A 14,865-nucleotide genomic window follows, 5' to 3' on the forward strand; every position below is an offset into this window, starting at 1 on the left:
GGTATTTTAAGGATATCAAATAAAATTAGATGAAATGGTGGAACGGTAAGATATTATAATTTTAATAGATAGCATATTTGTAGAAAAAAAAGCAGCAGCCAATTTAATTTCTCGTGTACGTGTAATGTGTTCTGCATTCAAAACCGCCGGCATTTTTAATTACTACCGGTGGAACGTTTTGAAAATAAGCTGCCCAATTTGGGATTAAAAATTAAAATTAATGCTATACAATTATTCTTCACTGTTGAAATCGTTAAATAAGACATTTTCTTCTCATATGTTTGGTAATTTACATTTACAAGAATTGTCGAGAGATCGAACTTAACTACAAACCCGATTCAGTGCGTCCAAGACTCAACATAATCGGGGAGCAAAGTTAACATGTACACGAGGGACAACATCCCTTATCAAAACGAAATTACAGGAAAGAAATTTGAAATTAAAAACAAAAAATAAAAGAGATCGCAATTTAATTTCTTCAAAAACTCATGAGCTTCTGCATCTTACGCTTTTGCTGAACATTTATGGGTCCACTGAAAAAGGCTTTTGGAGAAGAAATCATTTTATTTTCACTCGGTTGTCTTGAGTGCCCATTCTTGATCATCTTCTTCTGCTTCATGGTGGTGCTCTCGAGTGTTCCATCAATGGTAGGAATCATGTACCAAGCAATCGAAGTGCATATAATCGCCAAAGATCTTCCGAAAAATGTTAAGAAAACCAAGACCAAAACAAAAAACAAAGGTAAATTATAGGAAGGCATCCACCACTCCTCTAACTTCCTTTTCAAATTCAACTTCCATTGGTCAACCCTAATCATCTTCGTACATCGATCAATCGATGGTTTCACATCTTCTGTTTCTTGGGCTTTGATCGTACCATTAGTGACAGCTCCAGGAGGCTTTGAAGTCTGATGATGATCCAAAGTTGTAGCTCTCAAAAGTGTCGAATTTTTTGTGTCTTTCACGTGAATTTCCTTATGATGATCTTTGTCATGTTTCTTTGGATCTCTTAACCTCACAATAATGGGCTTCACATCGTTGGAGTTTGAGTACACAAACCGAACAAAGGAGATGTACTGTGATCCCTTTTGGGTGAAGATCTTCTGCTTCTTGTCATCAAGATCAGCCAAGAGAGCTTCAAATTTGTCGAGCCCACGATCTGAATACGGATTCTTGTTTTCTTTGTTCCTTCTGCAACAAAATCTGTGTCTTCTTGTTTTTCTTACAGGTGTGGGAGGGTATGGCCAAAGAACTTCGAAATCCTCTTCTTTCTGATCTTTGAAGGAACCACAGATGAAGGACATGGATGTTTTCTTGTTTTCAAAATTTGGATGTTTATGTGCATGTGTTTTTCTTGAGGTTTCGAGATGAGTTTAATGGTAGCTTTTTAGACTTTTGAGACCAAGAAAAAATTTGTCAAGCGAAGAGTTGATAAGAAGGATTTTATGGATATGTCGGAATAGTCAAAGGATATAATTGGAATTTTAGGTGCTTTGAGGAAGCTTCTAAATGAGTGCACGACTTTCGGGGGAAGTGGTAAACCTTAAATCCTTCTTAATATAATCGTGTAGGTCACTTGCAGAAAAATTAAATAAATAAAGGATATTGATTGTTGAAGTAAAAAAAAAACATGGAGGATATATATGGAGAATATATATATATAAATGAAATAGTAAATTACAAAAGTGGTTTTTGTGATTGGTAGACAATTACATCTTAAAACTAAGAGAGCCTTTAATCACTGTTAACTTATTTGATTGTCAGGTCTCTTGTCTCTAACTATAAATATGTATATCATAGGTTTTAAAATATCGACTTCAAAATCATGTTTTGTGAAAAAAAGATACATCATTTCTACATGCGATTTACTTATTATATTATAATATAAAATAAGTTTAGAGTTAAAAAGCATATCAGATTCATTTTTTATTTTACGTGCGTGTCAATCTATGCATTCGTCGACTATTTTACCTGCTCTATATAAAATAACACATTTTTTAGAATATTTGACAAATAGTTACATATGGTTAATAGTTTATCATTTTACAGTATTTGAACTTATCGTCCAACTGATAATATTTTAAATGTTACTCATTTGAGTCTTATTTTCTGTTTGATATTTTTAAGCAGATTTTTTTATTGAATAGTAGTGAATCAGACCTCTCCAATGATTTTGAAGGCCCTATGCGAATATTGAAAATGGGTCCTAAATATTTTTTTTTGTATATATAAGCAAAATTTATTAATATTACGATTAGATTCGAAACCTAATAGAATATCACTAGTTATATTAGTGATTAAGATAAAAAAAAATGTTCATTTACAAATAATCAACGATAATAATTGTAACCGTGACAGCAACCGCCTGATTCCAATGGATTGACGACGTGTTAGTGACGCACACCCAACACTTCCTATGGTTGGCCACAATAGTTATAAACAAAACATTAAATGAAAGAAACATTTTTTTTTTGAGAGAGAGGGCAATCTAAACCTAAAAAAATAAAAATGTGATTTTGGTGGTGCTCATGATCATGGTTTGTGTTATTTTGAAATACATGAACGACCATAATTTTAACAACTCGGTGAAAAGAAGTCATAATGAATGTGGGAACATTTTTGGCTTTTATCTAAGATTGGAAGTAAGAATGTTGGTCCTATTAATTGATCCAATCGATGTGATGACTCGCTAAAGGAATGTTTGAACTTGTTGTAATTCTAACTACCGAGTAGATGTTTCGGATTAAAAAAAATCGTTAAAATAACAATGTTAATACCAATAGTTTATAATCAATTTAACCATTTTATTATAAAATATGTGTAGATAACTATGTTCATAACAATGGTTCATCAGCATCAACCCATTTCCAGAAATTACAACTTTCGTATTTCGATCCTTCATGTTCAGAAAAAATTAACTCACATAACCAAGAAATTATTACGAAATGGATATAAACAGCTTTCAGATAGACTTACCAAAGAACAGGGACAAGTCATAAGCTTTTTTCCAGGATTAGCTTTGGTGGTTGATGTCCAAATTCGAGCACTGTACCCACAATCACAATGCTTCCCATCATCAAGTGTCCTCTTTGATTTTGAAATGTTGGTGCTTGACTTGGAGATCACAAATTTAGAGGAAGAAGAAGAAGTCATGGGAGAAAAAGGACAAAGCCGTTAAGGAGGAGATGTGTGCCCTAATTTGTTTTAGTAAAGATGGGTTATATCCATGAACATATCCTACATGTCATGTTTTAAGCCAACAAAGCAATCCACATGTCAAAAAAACTGCCAAGTCATCTATTCAATTATTCCTCCGGTTGCCCTCAGGTTACCACACAGTTAGATAAGAACAAAAAGTCAAGTTAAATGCTATTTTTTGAACGAAATCTTACTTTGTTGGGTTTTCTTGAACAACCAAAACAATATTGGGGTTTTTTAAACGATTTGAAAACTTCATTGGGTTTTTAGGTCATTTTCCCAAAATGAAATATAATAAAATATAAAATCCTTTCGTCATTTCATAATTCTTATTCAACAATATTATGAAAATATTGCATATACTCTACCAAAATTATAACAAACAAATACGCCTACGATGTTCTCGTGTATGTGTATGTGTCCAACTTTCTCTCTATCAATTCCTATATAGCCCCTAATTTTTTTTACCCTTTTAGGAAAGTAACGAAAATTCATAAAGAATTTAGACAATTAAATGACTAAGATTTGTCTTCTCAGTCTTACCAATTTTTGTGTCATGCTATCCTCTTTCTAGGTTGTCATACGTGATATTTTGTAAAGATTCCTAAAACTATAATCGGTGTTATCATTTATCATTTCAAGGGATAATATAAAAAAGGTCTTCTATAATCCAAAACAAGAGAAGATAATGCGCGCCTCTATCCAACTAAACCAAATGTTTTTTTGTTTAAAATCTCTAATAATATATTATTTATATAAATATGAAATAGAAAAATGGCTAAAATCCAAGGCCTTATTTTTTTTTCGGGGCTTTGTGCGGCCACACACCTTGCACTCTCTAAGGGTCGGCCCTCACATCAACATCAAGCTTTTAGTTGTTTTCATTACGAAAATTGAAAAATCGATTAACTAACATTGAAAATAAAATAATTAAAAATGAAAATAATTCTCTACAAAAGATAGTTTATTGATATAATAATATTATTCTAACTCAAGACATGACAAAAACAAGTAGACAATGAATCAATAATAATATGCAATATGACTTATAGTTTGACGTAATTAGCTTTGGAACTAGATCGTATGCAATGTGAATAGATTTTTGTGAAAAATGTCTAGTATTGAGATTGTAAAAACACAGATAAATATATCAAAATATCTCTTTGATTTATAATTGAAAATATCACTCAAAAACCAATTGGTTTACAATGTGTTTTGTGTTGCTCTGCATATTCATAGCTCGATATATGCTATATATATATATATATATATATATATATATATATATATATATATATATATATATATATATAAGATGGAGTAAGCTTATAATATTAAACAAGTAAAGAGACCCAACCACTCTTTGATGATGTCCCCTACTTTGTTCCAGAAATTGTGTTAGCTTTTAGGAGTGGAAGACATGGGTGGAGAGAAATGATGACTTAAGATTCCAACAATCACCCCCGAATCTCTAAGTCCTTCTAGAGATTCCCGATCACCGCCAATCTTTAAGTCCTTCTAAAGATGTCTTCAATCCCGATCAAGTCCCGCATTGTCTTGAACTTGGTTCGAGCCAATGGTTTTGTGAGAATGTCTGCCTTTTGTTCTTCACCTGGAATGTACTTTACCTCCACTTGTTCCTTTTCAACACACTTACGAATGAAGTGAAACCTCGTGTGAATGTGTTTGCTTCTTCCGTGAAAAACAGGATTCTTCGTGAGTTCGATAGCTGACTTGTTATCAACTCTTAGGACCACCTTCTCTTGTGCTTTGTTCATGATTTCGCCTAGCAAATCTTGAAGCCATATTGCTTGACATGCAGCCGCAGTTGCAGCCATGAACTCCGCCTCGCAAGATGATAAAGCAACAGTATCTTGCTTTTGAGAACACCATGTTATTGGAGACAACCCATAGTAGAAAATGTGACCGGTTGTGCTTCTTCCGTCATCTGGATCAACATTATGACTACTATCACTGTAACCAATTATTCGATTTTGTCCCATCCTCTCGTACTTGATTTCGTATCCCGTTGTTCCTCGTAAATACCTTAGGATGTGTTTGATTGCAACACCATGTGATTCTCTTGGATCTTGCATGTATCGACTAACAACTCCAACCACATATGCCATATCGGGTCTTGTCTGCAAGAGATATCTAAGGCATCCTACCAACTTTCGGTATTGTGTCGGGTCGATTTCGGGTTCATCTTCGGCCTTCGACATTTTGGTTCCTGGATCCATGGGAATGTGGGTCGGATTGCAATCGTGTAAACCGACTTCTTTTAGAATGCGTCTGGCATACGCTTCTTGGTTTATAGTAATCCCTGATTCTTCTTGTTTAACTTCAATGCCCAGGTAGTAAGTTAATCTTCCAAGATCAGACATCTCGAAGTTCTTGGACATTTCAAATTTGAACCTTTTGATCATGCTCAAATTTGTACCTGTGACAAACAAATCATCAACATAGATTGCTAAAATTAGCAAGTTGGATCCTTCGTTCTTCCGGTACACCGATGGTTCTTTCATGCACTTATGAAATTTCATTCCTTTCAAAATCCCATCAAGTTTTGTATTCCATGCTCTCGGTGCTTGTCTAAGACCATATAGTGCTTTTGAAAGACGGTACACCTTGTGCTCGTCGCCTTTCCTTATGTAGCCTTCCGGTTGATACACATAGACGGTTTCTCTCAACTCTCCATGTAAGAAAGTCGTCTTGACATCCAAGTGGTGAAGCTCCCATCCATTGGTAGCGGCTAAGGCAATGAGAAACTATATGGTTTCGATGCGAGCTACCGGAGCAAATACTTCTTGAAAGTCAATACCAGTTTGTTGTACGTACCCTTTAGCAACCAACCTCGCCTTGTGTTTGTTTATGGTGCCATCTGCATTTTTCTTCAGCTTGAACACCCATTTGAGTCCAATGGGCTTCACCCCCATAGGTTTGTTTACGAGAGACCAAGTATTGTTCTTGTTGATCGAATTGATTTCTGTATTCATGGCTTTGACCCACTCTGGTTCTTTCTTCGCCTCTTCAACCGATACCGGCTCGTCATTGGTTGCTAGGAGAAGTTCTTCAATTTCATCAACATAAAGTACATAATCTCGTAATCGAATTGGAAGCACCTTTTGTCTTGTGGGCCTTTGGTTTTGAACATTGTTCACGTTGTTGTTAATCGGATTTGGTTGCTCATTTTCTTGTACCTCCACTCCGTCTTCAATCTCGTGATCCGATTCGTTTGGTTCGTTGTTTACATCGTTTCCTTGGTTGTTGTTTGCCTCATCTTCCGGTAAATCCCATGGTACTATGAATGATCCTGGTTCTTCATTGTCAGGTGTAGCTTCGTTAACCCAATTCCATCCTTTGGTTTCATTAAAAATAACGTCTCGACTTACGATTATTTTTTGTGTAACCGGGTTAAATAACCGATAGGCTTTTGTACCCGGTTCAGAACCAAGATGAACTAATGGTCTTGATCTTGCATCCAATTTTTTCACGTTTACCGGTTCAACTTTTGCATACGCTAAACACCCAAAGATGCGTACGTTCTCCAAATTAGGTTTTCTTTTATACAACTTCTCGTACGGAGTTGTATCACCAAGTACTCTTGTGTAAACACGGTTGATCAGGTTTGTGGAATGTTTTACCGCTTCTCCCCATAGATAGTTTGGAACATGCATCGCCTTCATGATACTTCGTGTTATGTCCATAAGTGTTCTGTTTCTTCGTTCCACAATACCGTTTTGTTGTGGTGAATATGGGGCGGTAAGATGGCGTTTGATTCCATTCATATCACAAAAGGAATTAAACTCGAGCGAAGTAAACTCACTTCCTCGATCACTTCGAAACACCTTTAAAGACTTTCCGAGCTCATTCTCTGCCAAAGCTTTAAATTTTTTGAAGTGTAAAAACGCCTCATTTTTCTCTTTTAAGAGAAAAATCCACATATACCGTGAAAAATCGTCAATTAGTGTGAAAATGTATCGATTTTGACCCTTCGTTGACGGTGTTATCGGACCACATAAATCACCGTGAACTAGCTCCAATGGTCGTGTTGCTTTGTACGTCGTCATTAATGGAAATGACTTTCTTGTTTGCTTGCCCACCAAGCAAGATTCATACAATTGATTCTCACTGTCAAAATAGGGTAACCCTTTGACTAGACCTTTCTTGGACATCTTTTTCATTGACTCGAAATTTATGTGTCCAAGTCTTGCATGCCAGCGCCACGTGTCTTCACTTAGTCTTGAATGAAGACAGATAGGTACTCCAATAGGCAACTGTATTTTATAAAGGCGATTTGGAGTTCTTTGTACCTTCATTAATAAGCAGTTGTCGGCATCATGCATCGTCAAATAGTTCTTTCATCCGAATATCACACCCGGCTTCTGTTGCTTGTCCGAGACTGAAAATATTATTTTTCAAATCTGGAATGAAATAAATCTCCGTTATCAATCGTTGTTGCCCCGATTTTCCTTGGAAAACAATTGAGCCTTTCCCTTTTATTTCGACACACGAATTATCACCGAATTTGACCTTTCCGGTTATTCCTTCGTCGAGTTCGGAGAAAAATGAACGATTTCCCGTCATGTGATTACTTGCCCCGTTGTCCAAATACCACACATCGTTTTCTTGTGAGTTGTATCGAGACGGTATCACCTTCTCTTCGTTCAAAAATACGGACTCGTGTAGAAATACTGTTTCATCGGCATCGTCGTGTTCAGTAAAATTACTTTCTTGGAATTTTTGGGTTCGGTCCGGACATTTGGATGCGTAATGGCCCGATTTATCGCATCTGTAACAAATAATTTTTGACAGATCTTTTTTCGGGTTACGGTTCGAGTCCGAATTAGAATTGGGCTTGTTTTTGGGCTTATTAGGGTTTTGGGCCGAACTGGGCCGGTTTCCACTTGGGCCTGACCCATTGGGTCCTGCTGACCCGGATCCTCCACCCGACCCGGATCCATTCCGATTAAAACCTCCTGAGTCGGAGCCATTTGAACCCTTCCCCTTTTTTCCCCAGTTCGTCTTCCCTGACGATCCAGAGCTTCCACCGCCGCTCCAGCCGCCAGTCGATCTCGAGGCAAACAACACCTTCGCGCCACCATCTCCGCTATCATCTGCCTCTCTTATTCTCTCCTCGTACGCTTTCAGACGTCCGACTACGTCCTCGAAGCCAACGGATTTCAGATCGAGCACCTGCTCGAGGGATGCCACCAGATGGATGAATCGCCTGGGAACAACCTTCAGAAGCTTCTTCACAAGCTTCGACTCGTCAATTGTTTCACCAAGTGAGGCAGATTTCGAAGCCAAACCGGAGAGTTTTCCGGCGAACGAGTCAATTGACTCTGTCTCGATCATTCTTAACCGATCGAAATCGGTGTTTAATGTTTGCAGTCTCGCCTCCTTTACCCTATCAGCTCCGACGTATCGAGCTTTAATCGATTCCCACAGGGTTTTTGATTCATCGACATCTCCTATTTGCATGATTAGGGCTTCGGGGATTGCCTGATACAATAGCCCCATTGCCAGGTTATTCTTTTCATCATTTTTCTCTTCTCCTGGATCGATTATGGTCCAGGCTTTATGAATTCTGAGTACGACTTTCATACGCAGGGACCATACGGTGTAATTTGTGGAATTCAACATCGGGCAAGCCACAGTGGTTGTTCCGACCTCCTTGAGTTTCACCGGAGCCGGACCAACATCACCACCTTCTCCTTCTTTGTCTGACATCTCTTTTACTGGTGTCCTTCTTGATCGCCAGGTATGAATTCAAGCCCCTGTTCTTGAGCTCTGATACCAATTCTAGTATTGAGATTGTAAAAACACAGATAAATATATCAAAATATCTCTTTGATTTATAATTGGAAATATCACTCAAAAACCAATTGGTTTACAATGTGTTTTGTGTTGCTCTCCATATTCATAACTCGATATATGCTATATATATATATATATATATATATATATATATATATATATATATATATATATATAAGCTGGAGTAAGCTTATAATATTAAACAAGTAAAGAGACCCAACCACTCTTTGATGATGTCCCCTACTTTGTTCCAGAAATTGTGTTAGCTTTTAGGAGTGGAAGACATGGGTGGAGAGAAATGATGACTTAAGATTCCAACAAAATGTATAAATTATACACTTAAAATAGAAACAAAAATCTCATATACAAACAAATTGCGTATGTCCTAGTTGTCGGTGTTATCATCATTGCACTGATCAGAGCATCCACAATGATGAGTTCAATAGGAGAGTTGAATGAGGTGGCAAATCTATGTGTCATTCAATGGATGAAACTTTATCATTGTGAGATGTCACATTGACATTCAATGGATTTAGAGTTCAATGACCATTGAACTCTTCAATGGAAAAAATGAAAGTTTTTAATTCTTAAATATTTACTATAAATTACATTTTGTAACATTCTATTGAACTTTACATAGTTCAATACATTGTAGGAAAAATTATAGAGTTGTATGGATTGTATAAAGATAATGTGGCAATCCATTGAACTCTATGGAGTTTAATGCATTATAGATGCCCTGAGTTGGCATCTTAATTGTATTGTTGGATAATGTTAATATTAAAAAAAAATTCCTTTATATAATTATTTTCTTCATAAATTACAAATTGTTGCCCATGGAAAACATATATTTGATCTTAGTTATCATCATACAACGAATGAGAAGGCAAACGGGCAACAAGTTGCACCACTAAGCCTTTTTGTATGACAAAGTCAATTCTCATGAAGACTACATATATAGATTTAGGGGATATAACATTGCTATGCATGATCCGTTGTACTCTACTAAGAAACTCAACTGCATCCGACGCAAAGAAACCAAACGTATCAAATGCAAATGGTATGAACACGTGTTGATTTTCCATGCACGATTTCTCATGTTTGGTGACATTGCGTGTGGCGGCTTTTAATGCAGCATGTCCTGCCGTGAAACTCCCGACTCTCAAACTTACGAGAGGGGATACCCTGTAAGGTCCATGCATGCATGTTTCCCTCCAACCCATCCAAAAATCAAAACATAGTCGGTCTACGGGTTGACCTTCCTTCTGTTGGGTCAGTCAGAAAATTAACAAGAGTCTCTTTCTTGGCGGAAACCCCGACACACTTAAATATGTCGACCAAAACATCTCTAACCATATTGTGCCTGTATTTGAACCCCGAGAGTTCTTTGCAATGAACTGCATGCTCTCCAAAAGAGTCCAAACAGTAATTTATTGTCTCGCGAACATGTTCTACGACCCCCGAACATTTTATATATTACACAACTAAAACTAGATTGAGCTATTATTATAGAATGTTTTATCCTGTTAGAACAACAATATTCAAAATTTTGTGATTTCAACAAACAAATATTTTTCGTCATATTCATTGGTGACGGCTTGCAAAAGCTTTGACCACTTTATGATAGGTTTAATTTAGTTATACTTTAATTTTAAATGTTGAGCAAGTCATCGCTAAATATAAAATTATTATGAATGTATTTCAGTATGTCTTTTTTTAAATCACCGAATACATGATAATAGACAACAAGTGTTAATGTAGGTTTAGAAGGTTATGATGACATCAGCGATTATGTCATCACAATTTTTTAAGCGGTCATTTAGCACCTCAACTTCTTTCGGTATCGGAATGAAATTCTCATAGTCCACCTGAAATAGATCAACGAACAAAACTCATTGTCTTTCAAACATTCATAATCGTTAAGGGGGCGGGAATTCATATTTTTTGGGTCCAATTTGATTCTTCAGTTGTGTTTTTCAAGATCAATTTTTATTTTCCTTACTTAAAAATCAGTTTTGTTATAACAAATTGTCACTTTTTTCCGAATATGAATATTTTAATGATATATACAAAAATTAAAATCAAAGTTTTGATATACTATTAGACCAACCACGTCCCATCACATTATAAGGTCAAGAGTCTTGGATTGAGAAAAAGATGTTCCCATATCAGACCGTAGTTTACCATTTGTTTCAAAGAAATTCTACTTCTTCCTTCTCCCCGATCATTCTGATCCCAGTTCATCAATTGCTAACAATAACCATTAAACTTTAATGTCTTACAAAATGGAACATTTTTAGTTGGAATCTGTTGGGTGTTATTTTAAAGGTTGGTTCTATAACCATTTAATATATAACTAGTATTTTGTCTACCGTTGGCAACATGTAAATTGAATAATATTCTATTTGTTGGTAGATAAATATAAAAGATTGATACTACTGACAAAATTATCGATGGATGGAGTACAACATGAAAGTTTAAAAAGTCGATGGATGAAAGTGATGTTTTACAAAGTTCAAAACCGATGGGTGAAAATGATATTTGCAAAATAGAGGATGAAAAATATCATTTTTAAAAGTTAAAGAGTGTCAATTGTCGGTAGAAATATCTATTGACGTTGGTTAATAACATATAATTAATTTTTTTTGTTATTTAGAAAACAAAAATAAATAGTAGAGGATAAATGTATTACATTTTCAAAAATTTATTATGTTTTGTCAAAATACGTGTTAAAGAATTAAATATTAACAAATAAATAATTAAAATTTGAGTAAATTACATGATTCTTTCCTGGTCCTAGTATCAAATTGCACGTTTAGTCTTTATGTTCAAAAATTAACTTGGATCGTCCCTTATAAGTTTTAATGTTGCACGCTTAGTCCCTGACATACCTGAAATGACTATTGCCTTTTTTATTTGTTTATTATTTATAATAATATAAAAAAATTAAGAGGGTCCACTAACACTAATCCCTTGCCCTACCATCACCACAAACTGTCCATCTTGCTTCTCTTCAACCCCTCTTTGTTCTTCCTCTCTCTCTCTCTCTCTCTCTCTCTCTCTCTCTCTCTCTCTCTCTCTCTCTCTCTCAGTTGAAGAATGGAAGCTTGGAACCTCACCAACAATTTGGACCATTAAGACCGCAACCCTTTCCAACCATGAAGCACTATCTTAAAACTCTGACCACCTTTCGTTCACCCTCTTGAGCGAACCACTATCGACGGAGCTACCAAGAAAGAAAATACCATCGCCACCTACACACCACCGTCTTCGCACCATCGCCGCAAGCTCCATTTGCACGACTTCGTCTCCGCAAGCTCCCTCTACAAACTGTGAACGATTGTTTCCACTGATCTAACATTGTTTTTTATCCACACCTGTAACAACCCAAAACCAACATAAAACTTTCCATTTTTAAAATTATCAAATCGATACATCATGTGTCTCAAAGTCAGTCACAATACAATGTATCAAAATCATCATGTAAAATAGTAGTTATCAACGTGGAAAATCATCAGGGGGATAATGTTGTGTAGTCAAGTCAGGTCATTCCCTTTAGAACCGGAAGTATTTGAAAACATTCTAACACACAAACCGTATGTAACATCCCAAAAATTTATGACCAAAAATTTCATTCATTTTTTTTTTTGTTTTTATAACACCATTAACCAAACATGTTTATAAAAATCATAAGGGAAATCATAGTATGTCAATAATCATCCAAAAATACATCATGATCAAATAAGGCGGAAAATCATGGTGTGTGCGATGCGATCATCCTGAGCTCTTCCCCTTCGAGCCGGAAGTACCTGAAACATAGACTGAAAACCATAAGCACAAAGTTTAATGAGTTCCCCAAAATACCGCATACCATACATATACGTCAGCTCAAGGCTGTACCGGGTCTATTTCACCCCCGAGTCTATTACAACTCACATGTCAGCTCAAGGCTGTACCAGGTCTATTTCACCATCGAGTCTATTTCAACTCAATCGGTATTTTTCAATCGTACGAGTCTATTTCACGCCACATACATATAGCAAACATACATACAAGCATACATCAAGAGTCACAAAGACAACAAGCACATACAAACCCTAGTATCCTACAGTATAGTGGGCAAACTCACTTCGATCCGCTAATAAAAAAATAGATGCTCGGGCTGCTGAACCAGAGAATCCCCGCACTAATCAATCAAATAATACCCTCACTAATAATTAGGTCATAAACCATAATCGGTTACCTAATTCATTAAACCTGACTTTTAGGGTAAAAGGTCATTTTACCCTTCCCCTTAATCAGCCCAAGTAACCGTGGCCCAAACCCAAAATCACCCGAAGCTCAAATTGGCCAAACCTTCTAAACCCACAGTTGGGAGTACGCTGAGCGTACCCAACTCGTACGTCCTGCATACTCACACCGACCGGAATACGGGGTTCGAATCCAGTACGCGCAGCGTACATAGAATTACACCCGACGTACTAGTCGGTGAACCAATCCTCATATGGATGGCTTAATCCCTTAAGACTCTTTCGTCCAAGCTTTAGATCTACTCCAAAACAAGTTCTTAATCCGTAAAGTCGGAAGCTTTAAGCTTATGCATGGCTTAATAATCCCCAAACACATTTTTAACAACCTAACCTCATGAAATGGACATCAACCCTTGCATGGTTGAGTTAAACCCATAAAGCTACCATTTTTATGGACAAGGTACCTCAGAAACACTAAGATCTACCATTCGAAGCTTCTGGAGTAGCTTATACTCACAAGAAATAACTCAAGGGACCAAAATATGCCAAAAACTCTAAACTAGCTAGATCTAAGAGATGAATCAACAAGTTTGAAACTTTATACCTTCTGAGACTTGCGATGATGAAGATTATGGATCTTCAAGCTCTAGTCTAACCATTGCTTGATCACCAAGCTCCTACTTCTTCACAATGCAAAAAAAACACCAAACGTTTACTACCAAAGCTCAAAAACACACAAGGAAAGGCTAGGGTTTCGTGGGGAGTCTTTAGAGGGAAGGAGGTTGATGAGGGGGCAGCCTCAAGGTCCATAATGACATTAAATAGTGGTCAAACCCTAAAAGTTGGGGTTTGTGGTATGCTTACGTACGCCCGCCATATGTATAGGTACACCCAACGTATGCCACCAACCCCTGAGTCCAACTTAAGGGAGTACGCCTAGTGTGCTCCATGTTACGCCCAACGTAACAGGGACCAAAAATGCAAACTTTTTAAGACTAAATCCAGATATTGAAGAGTACCTAAAACTCGATCTTTACAAATCTCCACCACTTAAATCAGACTTCGTCCTCAAGGTTCGCTGTTGTAAATAACTTCGTATAATGCTTCTTCATCTCATCCTCGTGCTCCCACGTCTACTATAAACCGTTTCGGTGTTGCCACTGCACCTTTACCAAGTCCACCACCTTGTTTCGCATAGTCTTCGTTTTTCTGTCGAGGATTGCCACTAGTCTCTTTATATAATTTATGTGATCATCCACCTGAATGTCCTTGAATGGAACCACTACGGAATCAAAAATTTCCACAGCTGAGGGATGTGGAAAGTGCTATGGATCTGAAGGAGCTCGTCTGGAAGATCCAAACGATACGCAACCATGTCTGTGACAACCATCAAATTTCGGTCAAGTCAAAGTCAAACAAAGTCAACAAGTTAAACCGGTCAACTCCATTAACCCTTGTATGTTAGGGTTTACGTTATGTAATCACTGTACAATTCGCTATTTTAATGAGAAAACATCATTTGGAAAGTTCATGTGTTTGATATTCCTTAGCCTTAACAGTGCTAAACAACGAACCAAAGCGATAAAACACTATTGCAC

At 36.7% G+C, this 14,865-nt stretch overlaps 2 protein-coding genes across 2 annotated transcripts; both read right to left on the reverse strand.

Annotated features, from left to right (window-relative positions):
• Positions 1–231: 231 nt before the first annotated feature.
• On the reverse strand, positions 232–1,416 carry LOC145104465 (uncharacterized). The gene has a single exon (XM_079041708.1). The coding sequence runs from the start codon at positions 1,301–1,303 to the stop codon at positions 479–481; it is 825 nt and encodes a 274-aa protein (XP_078897834.1). The 5' UTR covers positions 1,304–1,416; the 3' UTR covers positions 232–478.
• Positions 1,417–7,535: 6,119 nt separating this feature from the next.
• Positions 7,536–8,930, reverse strand: LOC145113430 (uncharacterized). Its single transcript, XM_079049524.1, has one exon. It carries the CDS (start codon positions 8,928–8,930, stop codon positions 7,536–7,538), a length of 1,395 nt encoding a protein of 464 aa, XP_078905650.1.
• Positions 8,931–14,865: the final 5,935 nt, after the last annotated feature.

This window comes from Lactuca virosa, chromosome 1 (assembly GCF_052849685.1).
Source record: "Lactuca virosa cultivar CGN04683 chromosome 1, Lactuca_virosa_CGN04683_v6, whole genome shotgun sequence".
Taxonomy (NCBI): domain Eukaryota; kingdom Viridiplantae; phylum Streptophyta; class Magnoliopsida; order Asterales; family Asteraceae; genus Lactuca; species Lactuca virosa.